Below are 22326 nucleotides of genomic sequence, written 5' to 3'. Positions count from 1 at the left end.
AAAATCGGTTTCTGCAGAACGATTTAAGTTAAACGTTCGTTTGCTTGCATTTTGGTTTGGTTTTGGTTTGGGAAAACCCTATAGTCGAGTATGTAAAGGGAAGCTCGACGAGTTTGGCATTTTTTGGTTGTTTTCTAGAAAGTTAGAAAAGGAGAGAAAAGTTCTAAGATTTTTTGAGAGTTTTGGCCATTGTTTGCAAGATATGTTCCTGTGGAGTGGATATTTGTGGCTGAGATCGTGTTAGGAGCTTGCTAGGAGGCTTTTTCGTGAGTTTAAATCCAGTTTTCATCATTCTCAAAGGTGAGTGCGGGATCATGACTGATCTAAGTGAATTGATGGTTATTTTATGTGATTTTGTTTGCTATTGGTTGTTTTGATTGCTTGTGAAAATTCTTTGTGAGTTTTGTGGTCTTTGAAGGTCGATTTTGGTGTACTGGAGCCGAGAGGAGACGGAGGAGCTCGCGTGCGGCGTTGTGTCGCGCGACTAGATCGATCGATGCAAGGAGTGCATCTAGGGATTTGATGGGATGATGGACGATGCATCGATCGATGCCACTCGATAAACCCCCTTCGGTATATCATGTCTATTTGTTTCCTTTCGACTAATCTGACTTCATTCTATGTATAATGATAAGATTTGGAGTGAACAATTTAATTTTGATTAAGACAACACTGGTCTCAAGTTTTATACAGTGTTTTGAAGAGGATCTCACGGAATGTACATCATCAAGATCGCCTCCTACAATGGTCTTACTTCAAAGCAGTCCATTTAAAAAGTCCTACTTATTATATAGCTAGGGCCCAAATGATCCGATAATAGATGGGTTCATAAATTTTCAAATCATGTTCATTTTTTCCAAATTTTTTTTAAAAAGTTTATTCAGCTCGATCGTATTTTCCTAGTTTTTATACAAACAACAACAACAAAAGAAAAGAGTTACCCAGGACGTCTTGCACGTGCTTTAAGCTGAACAAAACTTCAGAAACTCAGCTAAAAATCGGCTTAACTGGACTAAAACTTAGACTAATATTAAATATATATGGCATTATGAGATGGATGCATAAACCAAAGAGATAAGAGATTTTTTAAAATCCTTTTCTCAGAATGATCAGAACTCTATTGTTAGTGATGCATCATCTTCCTTCTTTTGATGGCCAGAGAGGATCTTTTAGTAACTGGGATTCTATACAAACACTCATGTAAATCGAAACCTCTACAGAATATGGTGCATTGATAAGATTAGAACAACAACATAAATGGAGTTATAATGCATACGTTTTTACCAGGATGATGTACAAATGCTTTTACGTATGAGTCATGTTATATCATATACAAAACATACATACATGATCCATCCACCAAAATGTAGAGAAAATACATAACATAGACATTACAGAATTGGTTCTTTACTAGATCTTAGTTCCTTAGATGTTGGTGTTAGAGTTTACATAGGGTTGAATCCTTAATTTGAGTGAAAATGTCCCTAAAATTTCTGATTAACATCGCTCTCGTTGATGAAGACACTTATTGGTTATCTGTGTTTCATTAAAGATTTGTGGATTTGTTATGATCTAGATGCATCATATTTCGAGGTTGTTTAATTATGGACCAAGAAACCATACTAACCAACCGTTGATATTTTTTTCTACATCTTGGAGATGGGTTTTTGAAATATTGGCCTAACGAAGTCGTTTCGTAAACACAAAGAGTGTGGTGTGTGGAGTGACGTCGTGTTTACGTTTAATAAGTTTTCTGAGAATTACTTTTAGATGATCAATCTCCATCAACTAGCAACACTATCACCATCGATCAACCTTTATCTCACTATTCTCGCCAAACACGTTTAGGCAGGCCTCAAAATTTGATAAAACGCTGTTTTCTTTCTAAACTTTGAGAACAGTAGCTGTAGTTTGATTATTATTTTAGAAATGACAACATTTCCAAAAATATTATTGATCAAATAGCATGTGTGAGAATTTATAACGTAAACTACGGATTAGAATGTTAATAGCATGTTTGAATGTCTTTAATTATAAAATAACTACGTCTTCATATTTTTAAATATTTCTAAATTTCTACATATTTAGTATACCCAAAACAAGTATAATTATTAATGTATATACTGTATATTAATATCACTTTTTTTTTCTCACACAGCCTCTCGTCTTTTGTAACAATAAAGTAAAATTTTATCTTTTACTTTCTTTCTTTCCTCTTAAGTAAAAATAATTTTTAATATATTATTATTTTTTCTTTTTTGGCTCTAACTATTTAATAAAAATATTTAATCTACAACAATTTATCATGGGGAATATTACACTACTCTAAACTATTTTGTTCTATGAGTAAATAAACTAATTTAACAAGAAGTGATCTCACGTTGGAAGAGATTGATGAGAATTGAGAAAGTTTTAACTTCTAAGGTTACACAAAACAAAAAAAAAAAAAATGAAATAATATCTTTGAGTTTGTTTATCAATTTGATCAAGTTTCTTTGCTTTCTAATTAATTTTGAGAGGGGTTAAAAAGAAAACTACTACACATTCTGGGTGTGACGTTTGTCTTGAGTCTCACCCTGTACTGATGGCTTGGCTTTAGACGCAAACGCTCCGAGAATAGCAACCAGCGTTGTAACGCACAAAACGCCAGACCCTGCGAACACTCCGTCTTTTACAAGGTAACACTCACGGTTTAGCCACCCTTTGCCGTATCTCTGCTCTATGTTCATGCTTGCACCAACGCTTATCAACGTAACCGCAACCGCAAAAATAACCCTGCAATTAGTTCGTGTGTTATACAATTACGTAACTGCAAATTTAATCAAGATTATGACACGTACGGCTACGAAAACTAGATCACTAAACTGCTAGATATTTCAACATATTTGTTTCTTGTTGGTATAAACTATGATGTAAAAAGCATCGATCGTCTTACCAAGAAATCAACAGAAGAATTATACAAAGCGGTGTAGTTCCGGTTTTGTCCGTTTTCAAGAAACCTCTACATACCACAACGTTTCCTACGATCTGAGCAACGGAAACACAGACCAAAGCAGCGATTCCTAACCCGAAAGCATGATTTTCGGGTAAATAACAAGATTCTCCGTCCCATTTCAGATCTTTCCCCTTAAAAAAAAACGTCAAACTTTTAGCAAAGTTTTTAACCCGAAATCATGTTCTTAGAACACAAAAGGATGACTTGAGCAACAAGTCATTTGAGAATTCATTTACCTTAGCCTTCTGAAACTCAGCCGAAAGGCACAGGACGAACGTGGCAAGACCAAAGAGAATGATGAACATGAAAAAGAAAGAAAAATTGGGTCGCCCATTCCGGGTATCTTGTTCTTGAACCTCCATTGATTTGTCCTTACATCACAAAGAGAGAAGAGGAGATTACTTGAGACTTACTCCACTATTATAGAGAATAACTATTTGTGTTTGCTGACGTATATATGTTTGTAAAGAGTGGATTTGTTCTTTGTTGTTATGGTTGGGTTGTTGGGTTCTTTGCTTTGCTTTTGTGTTAATTAATAAACTTTTTTTTTTTTGGGTGTGAATCTTAAGACTTAAGAGGGTGAAGAGAAGAAGATGATAAAACCTAGAGTTGTATAAAGGTGTCTGTGCTATTAATATTGTAAGGCATAGCCTTATATACACAATACTGGCATGCCCTAATACAAAGATGTTAATCCTTTATCCTATAAATCACAAGTCACATCTCCAACCAAATTAAGCCACATCAGATTTATTTTCTATTTTTTAAAAATCAAACAAAAATAGTTACAACAGATCGTGTGAAAAAAAAAAGATTAAAAAAAAATTAAATCTTTTCCATTTAACACGACAGAAAATAAAATATCTTCTTCAACTGCATCTCCCCATTATCTCTATTTTTCTCCACGATCTCTGAGTTTTAACAAAGCGTCACTAATATAATTCTCAGTTAATCAAAAATTCACATTCATACTTTCCTCTAATTGCTTCGTCCTCCGTTCAAAACTCAGATATTCCAAAATTTAGATCAATGGAAAAGGGAGAAAGCCAAGGAGATGAGATTGAGTCAAAAGAAAACGAAGGATAAGAAACTGTTGACTTGGTATGATCCTCAAATTTATCATTTGTTTCTATTATCCCCAAATTTCTTACAACTTTCTCTCTTTCTTCTTAATATGATCTGAAGACACATTGCATCTCCACCACTAGCTTGAGGGATATTATACTACATCATCGATAAAAATATCTATGTTTTTCATCAATGAACTTGAAAAACTTTCAGCTAAAAGGATAATTCATCATCAGTGAGTATTCTTTTTTTTTTTTAAATCTGTTTATTTTTTTCTTTAATCTCATTTATGTTTTCGTTTTGATATGGTAACATAGGAAGATGGATGGGAGGCCCATGAAACAAAAAAAAACATTTCTCCAATCAACGATTCTTGCACATTCCATCGGTGAGATCCAACTCTTTAATCGATCTCAATATCAAAAGTTTTATTATCTTTAGTTACGAATCCATGTCATTGTTAGTTTCTCTAATCATGCCAAAGAGAAACCTTTACAATTCAGTTTTTGTGGCTCACTTCTCTGTCATTTTTTCCTTACTAACATGCCAATCCATTTTCTTACAGATTCTAGGAACAATTGAGTGGTCATATGATATCTATTTCGCTGTATCACTTTTGGGTTCATGCATATGAAATGATTTAGGTATAGTAAGTAACTCATCCTCAAATCTTTGTTTGTTTTATGGGATTTTGTAGCACGGGTAGGACTTTGATTTCGTCATTTGTTATGCATGAAAAGAACAAGACCAAATGAAACAACAACATTCACAAGGTTAGTCTTCTATTTCACACACAGGTAAATTCAATTCTACTCTCTAAGGCATATTTTATAAGCATAACAAGTTTGACAAATTAGTTGAGAGATAAAAACGAAATATTAGGCACTAACAAAATATAAATACATAGCTTACTTGCTTTATATCATTTATATTCATTTATTTAATCTGGATGTATGGATTGCTCTTAAATATTTTAATTAAATGATTTTTATGTTTCCTTTGGAACAAAGAGGAGACGAACCAAGAAAAAAGACACCAATTTACAAAAAAATAAATTAATAGATGAAGACAATACATAACACGTAACATATTGAAAAATAATAACTCTTCAAAAACCATTACAGCAAAATTGGATTGGAAAACTTTTGCCAAATTAAACTGATTATAGTGCAAACAATGTATAATTATTAATTAGTTACATATTATTTGATCATAAATAATTATTTCGTGCGTATGCACGGTCCAAATACTAGTTACCTAAATAATACATAAGAATATACTAATTACATATTAGTCCGAACCTTTCAATACCCCCCTCAATCTGAAGTATGGAGGTCACAAATATCCAAATTGCCAATGAAAACTTCAAACTCCTTCTGTCCAAGAGCCTTCATGAAGATAACCACAAGTTGCAAACCCGTAGGAACATGAGCAGGAGCAATGACACCTCGGACAATCTCATCCCGAATGAAATGACAATCTGTTACAATATGTTTAGTCCGTTCGTAGAAGACTGGATTGACACTGATGTATATCGCCGATTGATTGTCACAATGAAGAGGAATCGCAGCTGAACAATCAACACCAAGAGTCGTAAGTAACCCGCGCAACCACAAGAGTTCACTCACTGTGTCAGCCATAGCCCTATATTCAGACTCAGTCGAGGAACGAGACACCACTTCTTGTTTGCGTGTTTTCCAAGAAACGGGGGAACCGCCAAGTTGGATAAACCAAGCTGTAAGAGAACAACGCGAAAGAGGACAACCAGCATAATCAGCATTACACCAAGCAGTAAGACGCAATTCAAAGTTAGCTCGAAGAAGTATACCCTGACCAGGGTTGCCTTTGAGGTAATGAACAACCCGAACAGCAGCGTCCCAATGATCCGTCCTCGGAGCATGCATAAACTGAGATAGAATGTGTATGGCATAGGAGAGTTCAGGGCGTGTAACGCCGAGGTAGATGAGACCAACCGCCGGTATCGAGAAGGATTTGAGAGAAACTCACCCGTAGCCAAGGCTGTACGATGGTTCTGTTCAAGAGGATGGGAGACCGGCTTAGCACCAAGAAGACCCGTTTCTGAAATGATATCCAGTACATATTTCCTTTGACACAAATACATGCCAGACGGACTGCGAGCCACTTCGATACCCAAAAAATATTTTAATATGCCAAGATCCTTCATGCGAAAACAAGAACTCAAATAGTCCTTAAATTCTTGAATGAGCGCTAGAGTATTCCCGGAGATAATAAGATCATCGACGTAAACGAGAACATGAATACGAAGATCACCATTAGCATCCGTGAGAGTAAACAAAGAATAATTCGAGCGAGACTGAGTAAAACCATAGTCTTGGAGAGCAGTATTAAGCTTTGCAAACCAACATCTCGGGGCTTGTTTTAGACCGTACAAGGACTTATGTAGACGACAAACGAGAGTCTTATCATCTGTTCGAAACATGGGTGGTAACTGCATGTAAACCTCTTCCTCTAAATCTCCATGAAGGAAGGCGTTATGAACGTCCATTTGATGGACTTCCTAGTCACGAGACACATAAACTTGTAAGAACGACCGGACAATGACCATTTTACACACCGGAGCAAATGTTTCCTTGTAATCAAGTCCTTCAGTTTGTTTATTCCCAAGGACAACAAGTCTTGCCTTATAACGCTCCAAGTAACCATCAGACGGTATTTCAAAGTAAATACCCATTTACAACTAAGAGCTTTCTTACCTTCTGGCAAAGTACCAGTAGTCCATGTGCCAACCTCCTCAAGAGCATCAATCTCTCCACCAACAGCACCTCGCCAGTTCTCATCAAGAACAACCTCATCATATGTGCGAGGAATCGTACCCGTAGTTATAACAGCCAGAAAAGCTCGATGGTGATCCGAGAATTGAGAGCAATCAACATAATCTTTAATCGGATACCAAGAGGAATCAACGAAATCACCATCTGACTCAACGTGAGTAGTATTAGTAACATAGTCAGTGTCTTGTGGATCGGAATTTTTGTCGACAACCCTTACCCTTTGGACTATCAGGCTCATCACCACCATTATCGGCAGAGTCCGATACAGAAGAGGATGTTGACTCATCATCCGATAATCCAGACACAGGAGGCGAACCAGTAACCATATCTGGGGCAGTAGGCGAAACTAGAGTGGGTAATGATGGCAAGGAAACGTTAGAAGAGGTGGTTTGCGGAAGAGTAGGTGTAACCTCAACATGTTGTTGCGAAGACACCATAGGTAACATATAAGCAAGTGGAGCAGTGGTAAGTTGTGGTGGAAGAATAAACTCATCATCATCATCATGAGAACATATCGGAGGAAAAACAGAGTCCAGAGATGGAGAAACGGAACTCATGGTTTCCTTAGTAAAAGGAAATTCTGTTTCCACGAACACAACATCACGAGAAGTGGAAATAACACCACTGTCGATATCATAGACTCTCCAACCCTTCTTACCATATGGATAACCGATAAAAACAGATCGATTACTGTGAGAAGCAAATTTATCCCCATCGCGGCGTTGGTTATGTACATAACACAAGCAACCAAATATCCGCAAATGATTCAAAGGAGGAGGTCGATGATAGAGAACTTCAAATGGTGTCTTACCACCAAGAATCGTAGTAGGAGTCCTATTAATCAAATAGCCTACGGTAAGAGCAAAAAAACTCCAAAATTCAACGGGCAAGTTAGCTTGAAAACGAAGTGCACATGCGACGTTGAGGATATGTCGATGTTTCCGTTCAACACGTTTGTTATGTTGCGGAGTACAAACGCATGAGGTCTCATGAATGATACCTTTTTCCCAGAAGAAAGCACCAAGGCTTAAAAATTCAGAACCATTATCACTTCGAATCGGCTTGACTTTGCTTTCGAATTGTCTTTCAACCAAAGAAATAAATTTTCGAAGTATAATAGCAGTTTGTGATTTATTTGGCAGCAAATAAATCCACACAGCCCGAGAATAATCATCAACAATCGTTAAGTAAAATCGAGAACCTCAAATCGAAGTTGTACGATAAGGACCCCACAAATCACAATGGACTAACTCAAAAACTGCTGAAGTTTTATTAATGCTTAGAGGAAAATGATCTCGTGTTTGCTTGGAACGAATACAAACGTCACCCAACTTGAAATCAAAACTACTACTACTAACAGAATCCGAGAACTTCAGCTTCTCCATAACTTTCGATGAAGGGTGTCCCAATCGGCAATGCCAAACATCCAGAGGTTGCTTGTCCAATGTTTGAGCCAATGCCGCTGTTGCCAATCCACTAAAGAAATAGAGTCCATTCACCAGTTCACCGGCCCCAATCAGCGTCTATGTGATGCGGTCCTGAACAACACAAAGCTTATCAGAAACCTGGAAGATACATCCCCTATCTCTAGCCAACTGAGAAACTGATATAAGGTGACAATGTAAACCATCCACAAAGAACACATTTTGCAACTGAACATGTGAACCAAGATAAACTTTCCCTTGTTTATTTGCCATTGTAAACCGACCATCCGATAACTTGATAAACACGGGAGCCATGTCACAAATATCTTGAAGAAACTCAATGCTACCAGTCATATGATTTGAAGCTCCTGTATCAATAACCCAAGATTCAAGAAAAAACGTACCGGAAAGACGATCACTAACACTGGTGTTTCGTTCATTGAGCATACGCTTCAAACTGGTCTACTCCAACTCACTCAGTCCGCTAATACCAATCCGATCAGCATCCGTAACCACCGAGTTTGCAGTAAAAACAGGTGTCGAGGTAACCATCTGGTTAGCTTGTGTAGTCACAACATGGTTAGGTTGAGGAGAAGGAGCAGAGGGTTGACGACGATCACTAGGGGATCCACTTGAAGGTCCAATCTTTGTGTTTAGAAGCTTAGAACATGGTCGATCACCCCACCAATATGGGTAACCAAGTTTTCGGAAACAGTTTGCAGCTAAGTGACCTGTTCGACCACAAGCGGTGCATACAGCAGATGGATCTCGTAATTTCGTTGGTGGTTTAGGCCGAGAAGAAGCTTGAACAGCAAAACTAACACCTTCATTTCGTTCCTCCAATAGACGACTCGCCCGCTTGGACTGTTCGTCTTGAGTAACGACTTGGTAAGCTTCATCAAGAAATGGAAGAAGATCACGTGATAATAGAAAGGACTTGACGGCACCAAAAACAGCTTCATCAAGTCCCATCAAAAATTGGTGTAGCTTGTCTTCTTCTCTTTCACGTGCAATCTCTTCCACCGTCTTTGCTCGTTGAAAATCAGCCAGACTAGTCCACAACTTTGTAAGTTTCCCATAGTAAGCCTCCACATCAAATCCTTTTTGCTGACAGTTCGCCAGCTCTGTCTTAAGTCGTTGAACACGTTGTCCATTCTTGACTGAGAAACGCTTTTGTATGTACGTCCACAAGTCACAAGCGACTTCATGATGAGAAAGTGAGCTACTCAAATCGGGAGCGACAGTAAGTCGGATCCAAGACACCACCATGGCGTTATTAGCCCACCAATCCTCAAGATCATTAGATCCTTCGTCAGGCTTTGGGATGATACCGTCAGCAAAATCAAATTTCTTCCTAGCTCTCAACGCAAGTCGAAGATTCATTGCCCATTCATCATAATTAGATCCACACAACTGAGGTTGCGAGATAACCGAACTTGGATTATCACCGGAAGAGAGATCATACAGATCAATCCTTCGACGTGTCATCTCAATTCGTGTGGTTGAACCTGAAGTGATGAGAGAACCAGATTGCTTTACAGCAGAATCTCCGTCAGCCATAGTTCAGTGAGAGAGAGAGAGTATTTCGACAGAATGATCGATAATACTAAGGTCAAGAAGAAGAAGAAACGAAAAACAGAGTATAGCGATAAGAAATAGAGGCAATGAATTGTAGACCTAAGAGTATAGGTTATGCTCTCATACCATGATAAAACCTAGAGTTGTATAAAGGTGTCTGTGCTATTAAGATTGTAAGGCATAGCCTTGTATATACAATACTGGTATGCCCTGATACAAAGATGTTAATTACCTAAATAATACATAAGAATATACTAATTACATATTAGTCCGAACCCTCTCAATAGAAGAAACTTTTGTGGGACTCAGGCGGTTGGACTCTTTTCTCCTCTGAACTTTTTTTTTTCTCTGTATTTAACTATTTATGATTATCAATCAACAAATCATTTAACATCATATTAATCTGATACTGCGAGTGAATATATGAAATTGTTGCATAATGGGTGCTTTTAATTATTTTTATTTAAAATAATGATTATTTATATATTTTCACCGTATGATAACGTATTCTCAAAATAATGAATGGATATTTTACTGTAGTTAATACTTATACACTACGTAACGATTTTTTTTTTGTCTAATAAGAACAATTGTAGTAATAGAAATTTTTTTGAGTGAGAATAAAAACATAAGAATGAACAAATATTGAAGATAAACAATAGGGATTCAAGTTTAAAAATCAAGAATTTCTATAGACCAAAAAATGCATAGATGTTAAAATACTGGAAAATTGTGAGCGGAAAAAGTGTGAGATTCTATTTTACGAACTTCTACAGTTAAAACGTATCCAACTTCTCGTAATACCAGTTTTTTTTCCGGTTACCAATTAAATTCAAAACTTTGATATAGAGAAGATTAGTTGGTCAACAAAGACACGATAATTATATAAGACCAAGATATTTGAAACCACGTTATTATTTCTCGAATCGTTAAACACTCCATCACCAAGTGGAACAAATTCATCATTATTATTAAGTTGTTTTTTAATCGTCTTTAGGAATGCACTTTCGAGCGGTCGTGAGCTTCACGGGTTTGGTCTTGAGGACAGGGTTTCGCTCGAAGAAGTTGGTCGGTCGGAGCTCAAAGCCACCAGATAAAGTAGGCATCGTTGGGTAATCTTCCTGGCTAGGAACATGGTGGAAACCGATGGTGTACCACATCACTATATCTTTATTCTCTATTTTCCTATTCCTGTCATATTCATACAAATACATAATTTTAGTCTCTCCGATCTAGAAAATCTTTTGACAAAAAAAAGAAAAAGAAAAACATATTCTCTTAAACTCAAAACATTACAAAAACCTTACATAGGTATAATCTTTGTCATCAAATTATTTATATTTTAGCCAAAAATATATCATAATTATATTGTCCAATACTCCAAACTCCAAAGTCATCTCGGTACAAAAAAATAATTTATTAATGTATTTTTTACTATTGTTTAAATACTTTATCAATTGTTGTAAACACGAAACTTCAATTTTTTTTTATTGGCTCATGTTTTAGGTAACTTTAGAATATACTAGAATTTGTACCTGCACAAGCGCGAGATTTTAATTTAAAACTTTTTCTATTAATCTAAATTATTGAGTTCGAATATAATCATTTAAAGTTTTGTGGGTAAATCTTTATATATATATATGTTATGTGGTAATATTCGGAAAAATAAATAATATTAATGACTACTTCAAGATCTTTTATTCTTAAAAAAGTTTATTTCTTATTCATATTTCATTAAAACATTTTTTAAAGGTTTTGATGTTGATCGATTGTTGATCTAATTGTATATATTATTTATGATTAGATGTTAATACTAACATAACATTATTCCGTATAAATTTGAATATACGGAATCTCATGAATATTGCTTAGTGTAAAAGTAAAATAAAATATCATATCGTCATAACATCTTTACTGAGCTTGCTTTAGCCATCAAAGCAATTACAACATACCATAAACGACCAATTCATGAATGTGCCTATCTTATCCCACTTTCCATGATTATATGACCAAACTGTTAAACCCGACTTGAAATCTAATAATCTATTTAATAATGTATATCATTTATTTTTCTACAAACTCATTCGTTTTACACAATGAATGAGATGTCAGATATTTTTATTTAGTCATGTCTAATTGTGTATTATTATCTCTTCAAATTTTACTAATTTATTTTTAAACACTTTTAACTATAATTCCTTTGTCATTATTGATGATGTACTCCTTTTGACATCTACTTTTTTCCACCTTCTATTGGCCCAAATGATTTTCAAGATATATTATAACTATTTTCTCTTTAATTACTATCTTTCAATACTTAAATTTGGATTAGAAGAATTTGATTCAATTTATGAAATATCAAAAATTTTTTTCCTTTTTGATCATGTTATAAAATAATATTTCACTTTTAATTTTATTTTTCCTGTTAATTTTTTTTTATTCTACCATAATTTTAAATTTTACTTCCATTCTAAAACTCAATAATACAGAATTACATTAAAAACATTATTCTACCATAAATTTAAATTTTAATTACATTCTAAAACTCAATAATACGCAATTACATAATTTTTTTTATTCTACCATAAATTTAAAATTTACTTCCATTCCAAAAATCAATAATACATTTAAAATTTAAATTATGATCAGTTTAATAGAATTTTTTTATTATATTATTACCACTAATGAAAACTTATAGTATTGTTTTTCTATTTTAACATATTATTTATTTTACATAATTATTTTTTATTTAAAATTTCTATTAATTATAATTAACATAAATATGCACTAAAAGAATATTTTAAAGTAAAAAAAAATTGCTTAGGTGGATGTGTGAAAGTTTAGAGGAGTGGAGAAATTGAATGGTATGCGTTGCAACATCAGATGGTGAAACGACTTAGTGGAGTCGAACTCTGGCGGTGCTGTAACCACTTGACTAAAGATATTTCTCTATTTTTTTATTTTTTATAAGTAAAATTTAATAATAAATTTTTATAGTATATGTTTCTTAGAAACTAATGTTCCACTTCAATTTTATTTTTATTTAGATTTTTATAAATACAATTACATAATTTGTTTTTTTACTCCACCATACATTAAAATCTTACTTCCATTCTAAAACTCATTAACCCATTGATAGATCATTTTTTGGTTATAATTTGAATAATAACACTATTACTATAACAAATTCATAGTATTACTTTTAATATTTTAAAATTTTCATTTATTTTACTTAATTCATTTTTATATAGTTATTATTTTTATTATTTACTAAAAAAATGATAGGAAGATGTCAATTACCTTTCAGACCACACGGCTAACGTATCGTCACCTTGGCTCCTGTCAGCGTACACACCACCTGCCCAAACCTCCGACCTGTTATATGGCGTGATCCACACGTTATAGTTGGTGAATGCAGCCCGAATCTGTGGGTAATCATCTTAAGCCAAAAGAGGGCCTGCAGCGGATCCATGAAGTAAACGGTATCCAACCTCATTGCCATGCTTCGTTTTCCGGTTAGGGTTAACCACCACCAGCTCTTCCGCTTTCAACCCTAGTTTCACCCGAGCCTCTGCCTCGGTCTTGGCCGTCTTTGGCCTCGATGTCCAATAGCTTCGCCTTGGTGTGTTAACAGATTTTGGAGCCCTCTTGGTCACAAGCTCGTTACGGACAAATGAATTCTCCGAACCATGATCAATGTCAAGATCAAGACGAAATGTCACGAAATGATCATGGTTAACACCGACGGTGTTGTCGGCGACAATTGTCCCGTGTATGTCCTCTCCTTCTTTGATTTCTGATGTGTGAAAGTATTCTACCGGTTTAATTTCTAGAACACCGGTTAAGCCAACCTGTTGGTATATATACAAATTAGCATTAGGGTTTAAACATATTGATTGAACCGACTTACTGAAACAGAACTTAGCTTTGTATCAATCGCTATTTTATTTTCTTCACATCTAGAAAGAAACAGAACCCAATCGAGAGTATGTACCAATATTTAGTTGACATGTACATAAATTTAATATTATCAAATTATAAATTCATACTCGTATTATATTTTTTTCTATGCAAACAAGATTAATTAAATCAAACCAACTGAAAATTATCATACCGTATGAACCCACATAAAGAAAACATGAATCATGAAAATACAACCTAATGATTCAATTACGATTTGATTTGATGTCATTGTTCCTTTTTCTAACTGCTTTTTTTCTGGCATCGTTCAATCATGATTCACGTGATTCATGTTGGTGTTTATTTCAAATTAATAAAGGAAACGTACACTATATTATAGATAAAGTTAAGAAGAGACTGTTTTAATTACCCCCATTTTGATGGAACCACTAGGCTTGAACTCATAATCAACTATGTAGTCATAGTTTCCCACGGTGGTCACAATCCGGGCTACAAGACTTACGTCCGGTCTAACCTCCGTAATCTGCATCATCATATTATAAACAAATATAAATCATGTAATTTATCATATTATATAAATAATTATTGATAACATAACACCATAAAGTTTTGTTACTTCTAAATTTGGGATTTCAGCTTCTGTATGTCGCCACATGATATCTCCAGCATATTTTTCAAAAATGCATATTGCATTTGGAATTTTTGCGGGTGGTCCGTCTTGACCTGCAATAATCCCGTCCATAAAAACTGCACCAGCTGGACAATCAGTGTATGGCTCAAGAGACACGGCACATTGACCACAGCCGAAATCGCCACAGTCAAGATAAGTAATGAAATACTAATCATCAGTTGGATCCATGTAAGGTATGAACATCTCCGACAAATGACCTTTGTATAGGACTTGCCGATATTTGTTTACGTCCATGTCGAAAATGGAAGCTAGGGAGATAAGTGAAATTCCCAATTTGCCCATCTATCCATCATATTCATATGTATGAAATTAGTAAGCGGGATGTATATACAGGTATCATCAATTTGCATGCATGTTCATCCTCATATGCATATGTATTTATTGAAAAATGTAAGTGGGATACAAAAGGTATCATCAATATGCATGCAATCTTTCTTTCACAATGTTTACATGAACGCCTAATTTGAACAAAGTATTTCAAAGATAAGACTCCGATAAATCTATTTCACATACACATCATAGACTGAAATAATGTCTCCACCTTAAATTAGTTTTAGTAAAAAAAAGGAATGAGAAGAAAGTATTAAGAAATTCATTATGGAATTACTGAATATGATGCCAAATGATATCATCAACAAGTCATACCCCGTTGGTCCGACCCACACACGAAAGGAAATAATGGAGTTCTTATAAATTTCCAAATAAAAAAAGATTTGGACAATCTTCTTGTGCATATATGGGTCCTCCGCACAGACATTCAAGTATAAATATTTGTTCTTTACAATAAAAATGCCATGTTTAAAATGGTTACAGTGGAGATAGTGAAAGCTAGCAAAATTAAGTTTTTCATTTTTTAATTTAAATTTTGTATTCTAATGGTTATCATAAAGGATGGATGGAAAAAGCTAGCATACACAACGAGAAAACTAGTCGATAACTCTTTATCAAAAAAAAAAAAAACAAGTCGATAACTTAAACTAATATTGACGATTAACTGGGTTAATTTATTGGTGAAGCACAATATTGATGATTTTCCTTTTATTAAAAAAAACCTAATTAAGAATATTAATTATATTAGAGCTAGGAAAATATCCAAAGTTAAAGTAACGAAAAAGAATTTAGATACGAATTCGATTCCAAAGTTTTTATTGGATTAACCAAAAAAATGATAGACCGAAATTCAAACTAGTTCACAAGATTCACATAAATCCTGGTTATACAGCCAGTAAGATGTTAATAGTAATTTCGTTTATGATCTAGCCATCTATATCAAGTTTGGGTCTGGTTTTGAATATATTTTTAAGAATCTATCAAATACAATGTGCCATATTATTGTAAAAGAAAAAAAAGAAAACAAAAATCAGAGAATTGTAGCCGAAAGGTAAAATAAAATAAAAATAAAAAGCTATTATTACTATGTATACAGTATAGCGGACACACTGTAATATTTTAACTTGCAAAAATTTGATCTTTGAAAAAAAAGAGGACGGCTGGACCTCCGGCTGCAAAAGGACGGCGTTTCGAAGCGTCGGCCCAAACGGAGGGTTAAGCTTGGAGATACGGTACTCAGTTTCGTTAGCCTTCGGCATAGTAACTGTTAACCTATCTTTAAACTCCGTTACCTTCATCTTGTCAAGATTAACGATTATCGTCATTCCTTCTATAGGTTTTAGATACATATTAACGGTGCCGTCAAGATAAAACGGCATCAGTCTAATAACTCTCTCCGTCTCGGCCTTAGTTTCACCGTACCATCCAATCGTTGACGTGGTGAACACGATCTTCGAAACGTTTAAGCCTCGTCTCGTAACCGAGTCAAGAAACGGTTTGAACTTGACAACGACTTCGGAGGATGCTTCTTGCTCGTCGTTTGAGAGCGTAGGGTAACCATTTCCTACGTGGATCTTGTCAGAGACGATGGCTTGAGAGGAAAATTCGACGACTATCTCTCGCGTCTTGCCATTGTCTCGAGCGATGACGAACGCTTGTCGTGACGGTGGTTTGATGGTGTGGTTCCGTGATGAGTACCAAGACAAGACTAGAGACTTGTCAGGTTCGTTGAGACCAACGTATTGGAAAGTGAATTTGTGGTTCGGACCAACGGGATACGACTTGTTGATGATGGTCCGGACGAGTTTGAGTTCAGTCTCGGTTAAGGGATCAAATGGGTGACGCGGTGGAGTAAAGGCTGAGGATGAGATTACGAGAATGAAAGAGAAAAAAATGAGAATTGTGAAGTAAAGTAGAGCCATATTGTTCTTTGGCTTTGTGATGTGTTTTTGTTTGATTTCATGGACTTGGTTTATGTTTCAACTTTATAGGCAAAAATACTTTCGTGATGATATTAAATTAGTACTAGGTGATACCCCGTGCTACAACACGAGATTATATATTTTGTTAGTTAGTTTTTTTTTGTAATTTGCATTTTTGTAATGTAGTTTTTTATTTTGACTTATTTTCTTTGTTTATATAGTGTTTATTTGCATATTTGGGGTTATACAGTAAATTGGAAATCCTAATAGAGTAAGTAGTTTGTAGAATGTAGTTTGTAGAATGCAGCTTTTCACGAAAACAGACACACCGCAATATTAGATAGTAGTTTTGTAAGAAAATAGACACTCCGCAATATCGGATAGTAGTTTTGTAAAAGGATAGACACACCGCAATATGAGATAGTAGTTTTGTAATAGAATGAATTTTTCTTTATTTTGGTTTGTCGTCAAAAGAGAATAAGTTGTTTGTTAAATTTTAGTCTGAGATATTTCAATGGTTAAGAAACCATTGTATTTATATTGAGATTATGTATATTTAGGTTATTATTTAGAAGTTAATATTTGAGATATCAAATCTCAGCAAAATTGTAAAAAACCCAATTTAATTTATAATTTGATAAAAATACCTGTTTTAACGGGTTTAACTCAAACTTTTTACATATTTTAAAATTTTTAAGAGTAAAAATATTAATATTACTTAAATATTTTATAGACTTTCAATATATTATAATATTTTAAACTTTCGACGGAGTTCAAATATTTATAATAATTTAAACATTCTATAAAAATTTAAATATTTGTAATATCTTAATTTTTTTTTAAAAAAACATAAATATATTATTTTATGTTTACTTTTAAAAGTTCAAATATGCTCAAATATAGAACCAAATTAATCTGTTAAATTTGGATACCTGATAAATCAAGCTTCCTGCTCATTTGTACTCAAAACATATTAGTCATATATTTGTAGTGATTATCAACCATATTCCAAAATATTTAGTCGATGTGGGATATACAATACACCTTTTCTGTAAATTAGTTTACAACTTTACATATATATAATTGCTATATTTTTTATTCTTTCCATCTATACTAATCATAATTAATTACTATAATTTCGTTAAGGAAATATTGAAAATCTAAACTAAATGATGATTTGTTTTATTTAATTGTATTAAGTTGATTTGTTGTTTCCGTAAATATCTCACAATATAAAAGCAAGTCAAATTAGTTTACATATATATATAATTTCGTATTTAATCTATTGATTATTTTGGAAGCAACAAAGTCACAATTGATAAGTATTAAAGATTTCTCATTATTATTAATATTCGTAATAATTATAGGGATTAAGTATGGTAGTAGTTAATATTTGATATTACTGAAGCCATTAAATACTCTGATACCAGTTTCCTTATTTATAGGGATTATACCTCTGTTTGGTTGTGTGTTTAACTATTATTGAATCAAATAATATACAAGATCCGAAAATTATTAATCTGGAGAACAAACAGATACACAAATTTTTTTTCTTCTATTTTTGGGTCAGAGAGGATCCACGTCCCGACCCGGTTAGTTTTAAGTGATCGACGCAAGGGTATAATTGTCATTTAGATAAATCGAAACTATAGGTTAATTTAATTAAATTAAGTGATTCTCTAATCATTTTTAATGAAAAACGTACCAAAACAAAGTCATGGTCCAATTTGAGTTTAGTGAGTACTTCAGCTTTAATAGAATAGATTAGATTAGATTAGCACATGCGTATATTTGCGTTTATAATTTAAGAATTTATAACTATGTAAAAGAAACCAAAAGCAAGAGAGTAAAAATTAGTTGACAAAATTAAAAAAAAAAAGTAGAAAACAAAATTAGACATTAGATTTGTGGAAAATAATAATCTAGACTTAATTATTCTGACTGTCTTATCTATTAATTAATTTCCAATTACAATACTGTAGGTTCTTCATATATTTCCAAATATTTATAGTTTTTTAATTCCTCTTTGAATGAAATTACATTGAATATATTTGAACCTACAGATTTATATTGAATGGTCCAACAATTTTGTACTAAATTATTCATACATTAAAATCTTTGTGATACACTGGTTAATCAATACATATTTTCACAAATTTAGTAGATTTTATTGTAATTGTATGGACATACAGTATGTTAAATAATCGAACCAACCATAAATGTATAAAAGGTTTAGCTTTGAAATCTCAAAATATGCTTTGAAATATCCACTTAAAAATAATGATATTTTTGTTTAAGGATTGAGTTGGTTATAAAGAAAGAAAAGTTTAAATTTAGTGTGTGTTTGTTTTTCTTTTAATAAAAATAACCAATAATCACTAAAAGTTAACATATTGTAATTAATGTCACATATGACTTATATTTACGTTAAACATCCATAAAATTTTAACTACAAACTTAAAATTTTGTTTTTATGATTACTAACCTGCTGGAATTGGGTTAAGGATTCTTTTATGTATAGTATAGGACTGAGGATAACACAAACGAAAGACCAAACCATAATTATATTTATATACTTCAATAAAAAAATATTAAAGAAATTATATATAACAATACATATACTATATAATAAGTTTAATGTTCTAAATTATTATCTCAATTTATATACTTTACATAGATATCAAGAAGTCTCTATTCCAGGAGACTGAGGACCCAACGGTTTGGGTCGTTCAGGCTGCTCAGGTACAGGTTCCGATGGAGCAGGATGTTCAAGTTTCTGGTCCCCTTGAAGAGGGTCAGATTCTCGATGGTACAAAGGTTTTTGAGGAGAATGCTGTTTCCACTGTTGGGACGACAGAAACTGCTGGGGCATTGGGGGGAATTTCTTTGGACACAGTTGAGGCGGATAGGGTCCAAGACGAGAGCTCTGTCTTTGATTTGCGAGAGGAAATGGGGGAGGCCTCGTTGGTGGAGGATAAGATCGCTGAGGATTCCGAAAGCTTGGAACAAGTAGGTTTGGCTGGGAACTCTTTGGAATCGGACACTGCTGATGCGGTTTTACAGGATCCAGATACTGTTAGTGGGGGTGGTAAGGTGGTCAAGACCATAGAAGATGCTGATGGGGAGACATCTGGTGTGTCAGAAGAGGGCTCTGTTTTGGAGGAAACTGAGAGTGATCAGTTGCTAATGGAGACCGATGGTGCAAAGATTGTGAGTGAGGGCATTATCCCTCCCAATGATGAGACAGGGGTTCCAAACATAGGGGATATAGGTGATAAAGGAAAGAAGGGGAAGGGGTTTTTGGTGCTTAGAGGGGTCTCTACGAAAAAGAGGAATGATAACATGCTTTTGTCTCCACGTCGACGTCCTCTGCCATATGGTCTGGAGGCTGGGGTAAGCGGTGTTGCTACTAAGACCCAGGAAGGGATAAAAGTCGGTCCTGGTGGGGCCAAGCCACCAAAACCAAATATCGGTAAATGAATATCCTAAGTTGGAATTGTCAAGGTCTTGGTAATAAGGCCACCATTGGTCATCTTAGAGATTTATGGAAGACACATATGCCATATTTTTTATTTCTTATGGAAACAAAACAATCTTTTTTTTATTTGGAACAATTTGTAGGCCATTTTGGCTATAAAAATTTAAAAACAGTGGAACCTGTTGGTTGTAGTGGTGGTTTGACATTATTTTATAATAAAGATGATTTTAATATTTCAATTTTATTGGCCACAAACCGAATCATTGATATGAAGCGGTACATAATGGCAAAGTTTTTAATATAACATTTATCTACGGAGACCCAGTACCCAAAAATCGGGATATGGTTTGGGAAAGGTTATTGAGGATAAGTATTTTGAGATCAACACCTTGGCTGGTTGTTGGCGATTTTAATGAGCTAACAGGGAATCATGAAAAACGAGGGGGTAAAGTTAGACACGCGGCATCTTTCCGTTCATTTAACGGGATGATCCAGGACTGCGGTCTCTTGGAATTTCCTTATCTTGGTGATTACTTGTCATGGCGGGGCTGGCGTGATAAGAAACCAATTCGGTGTAGGTTGGATCGGGCCTTAGGTACGGAGGATTGGCATGATCAGTTTCCGGATACGGTAACAGAATATTTGCCTATGATCGCTTCAGATCATAAACCTCTGGTGGTTAGTATTGGGGTTAAACGGCTGTGTGGTCGTCGGTGCTTTATGTTCGATAGGCGTTGGATTGGTAAACCGGGTTTGATGGGAGCTATTTCCGAGGGTTGGGGAGCTGATGGCGATCAGGATACTCCTACTTTGGTGGCCAAAATAGGAAATTGTAGACGAGCAATCTCTCAGTGGAGGAAGGCACATGTTCCTTTTGGGAGGGAGACGATAGAGGATCTTAAACGACAGTTGGAGGTGGCCCAGGCGGATGATGCGGTGGGTCCGGAAGTGCTTTCGGAATTAACTTCCCGATTGCGCGAGGCTTACAGGGAGGAAGAGATTTATTAGTATCAAAAAAGTCGGAATCGGTGGATGCGAGTGGGGGATAAAAATACAAGGTATTTTCACGCACAAACAAAGCAGCGGAGGGCGCGGAATCGAATAATTGGTCTGTTTGATAGGAATAATAAATGGTCTACGAAGGAGGACGCTATTTGTAATACTGATGTATCTTATTTTGAAGACATGTTTACTTCGATCTCTCTCGATTCCTTTGAGGAGGCGTTAAGGGAGGTCAAAATGGTAATAACAGATGATGTCAATGAGCTTTTAACAGCTCCAGTGACGGAGGCGGAGGTTCGTGAGGTTTTGTTTATGATGCATCCGAATAAGGCGCCGGGCCCGGATGGGATGACCGCCTTCTTTTTTCAGAAGGCTTGGGCAGTTGTCAAAGCTGACCTTGTTTCCATGGTTAATCGGTTTTTTGAGGAGGGGGTTTTTGATAAGAGGTTAAATCGAACGCATATCTGCCTTATTCCCAAGGTGGCCAAGCCGACCCGGATGGCGGAGTTACGTCCGATTAGTTTTTGTAATGTGGGGTACAAGATCATCTCCAAGATTTTGTGTCAACGACTCAAGTTGGTGTTACCTAATCTCGTCTCGGAGACTCAGTCTGCCTTTGTGCGAGGTCGGCTGATCTCGGATAACATTATGATTGCTCAAGAGATGTTTCATGGTCTAAGGACCAACCCGTCTTGTAAAGGGAAGTATATGGCAATTAAAATAGACATGAGCAAAGCATATGATAGGGTCGAGTGGGGTTTCGTCAAGGCCTTGCTACGTAAAATGGGCTTTTCGGAAAAATGGGTTTCCTGGATTTTGTTTTGTGTATCTTCGGTTGAGTACAAGGTTCTACTGAATGGTCAACCTAATGGTTTGATTATTCCTGAGCGAGGACTGCGTCAGGGTGATCCTTTATCTCCCTATCTGTTTATTCTCTGTACAGAAGTCCTCATTGCCAATATTCGGAAGGCGGAGAGTGAAAAAAGGATAACAGGGATCAAGGTCGCTAATAAATGTCCGCCAATTACACATCTATTGTTTGCGGATGATCGCCTCTTTTTCTGTAAGGTTACTAAGGATCAATGTGGGGTTATCTTGGACATT

The 22326-nt window shown here is 35.0% G+C and overlaps 2 protein-coding genes and 2 pseudogenes across 4 annotated transcripts; 1 reads left to right on the top strand and 3 right to left on the bottom strand.

Moving 5' to 3' along the window:
• Positions 1-2359: 2359 nt before the first annotated feature.
• Positions 2360-3624, bottom strand: LOC104777198 (protein MODIFYING WALL LIGNIN-1). 2 transcript variants are annotated; one of them, XM_010501410.2, is made up of 3 exons: positions 3232-3624; positions 2936-3126; positions 2360-2775 (listed from the first exon to the last, which is right to left on the bottom strand). In XM_010501410.2, exons 1-3 carry the CDS (start codon positions 3355-3357, stop codon positions 2538-2540), a joined length of 555 nt encoding a protein of 184 aa, XP_010499712.1. In that variant the 5' UTR covers positions 3358-3624; the 3' UTR covers positions 2360-2537. The 2 variants fall into 2 exon arrangements, with proteins under 2 accessions (XP_010499712.1, XP_019097364.1); XM_019241819.2 differs by having other exon boundaries at positions 2936-3145; positions 3232-3475.
• A 4755-nt stretch (positions 3625-8379) lies between these two features.
• Positions 8380-9569, bottom strand: LOC147946928 (uncharacterized; annotated as a pseudogene).
• Positions 9570-10704: 1135 nt separating this feature from the next.
• LOC104779016 (amine oxidase [copper-containing] alpha 3, peroxisomal-like) lies at positions 10705-16788 on the bottom strand (annotated as a pseudogene). Its single transcript, XR_015592569.1, has 5 exons — positions 15983-16788; positions 14416-14803; positions 14209-14322; positions 13179-13729; positions 10705-11069 (listed from the first exon to the last, which is right to left on the bottom strand). The product of XR_015592569.1 is annotated as an amine oxidase [copper-containing] alpha 3, peroxisomal-like (transcript).
• A 3774-nt stretch (positions 16789-20562) lies between these two features.
• Positions 20563-21228, top strand: LOC104779015 (uncharacterized). The gene has a single exon (XM_010503416.1). It carries the CDS (start codon positions 20563-20565, stop codon positions 21226-21228), a length of 666 nt encoding a protein of 221 aa, XP_010501718.1.
• Positions 21229-22326: the final 1098 nt, after the last annotated feature.

The sequence above is a fragment of the Camelina sativa genome, chromosome 3 (genome assembly GCF_030686135.1).
Source record: "Camelina sativa cultivar CO46 ecotype springtype chromosome 3, ASM3068613v1".
NCBI lineage: Eukaryota > Viridiplantae > Streptophyta > Magnoliopsida > Brassicales > Brassicaceae > Camelina > Camelina sativa.
Note: the sequence above shows the minus strand (reverse complement) of the source record. Positions and strands in the feature narration are given on the sequence as shown.

What these genes read in the sequence shown, in the direction of transcription:
- LOC104777198 (XM_010501410.2), bottom strand. Translation starts at nt 3,357, where the DNA reads ATGGAGGTTCAAGAACAAGATACCCGGAATGGGCGACCCAATTTTTCT. An exon ending in CTGAGTTTCAGAAGGCTAAG is followed by an intron (nt 3,127 to 3,231) that starts GTAAATGAATTC and finishes TTTTTTTTTAAG; the next exon opens with GGGAAAGATCTGAAATGGGA. An exon ending in ATTCTTCTGTTGATTTCTTG is followed by an intron (nt 2,776 to 2,935) that starts GTAAGACGATCG and finishes AACTAATTGCAG; the next exon opens with GGTTATTTTTGCGGTTGCGG.
- LOC104779015 (XM_010503416.1), top strand. Translation starts at nt 20,563, where the DNA reads ATGGTTTGGGAAAGGTTATTGAGGATAAGTATTTTGAGATCAACACCT.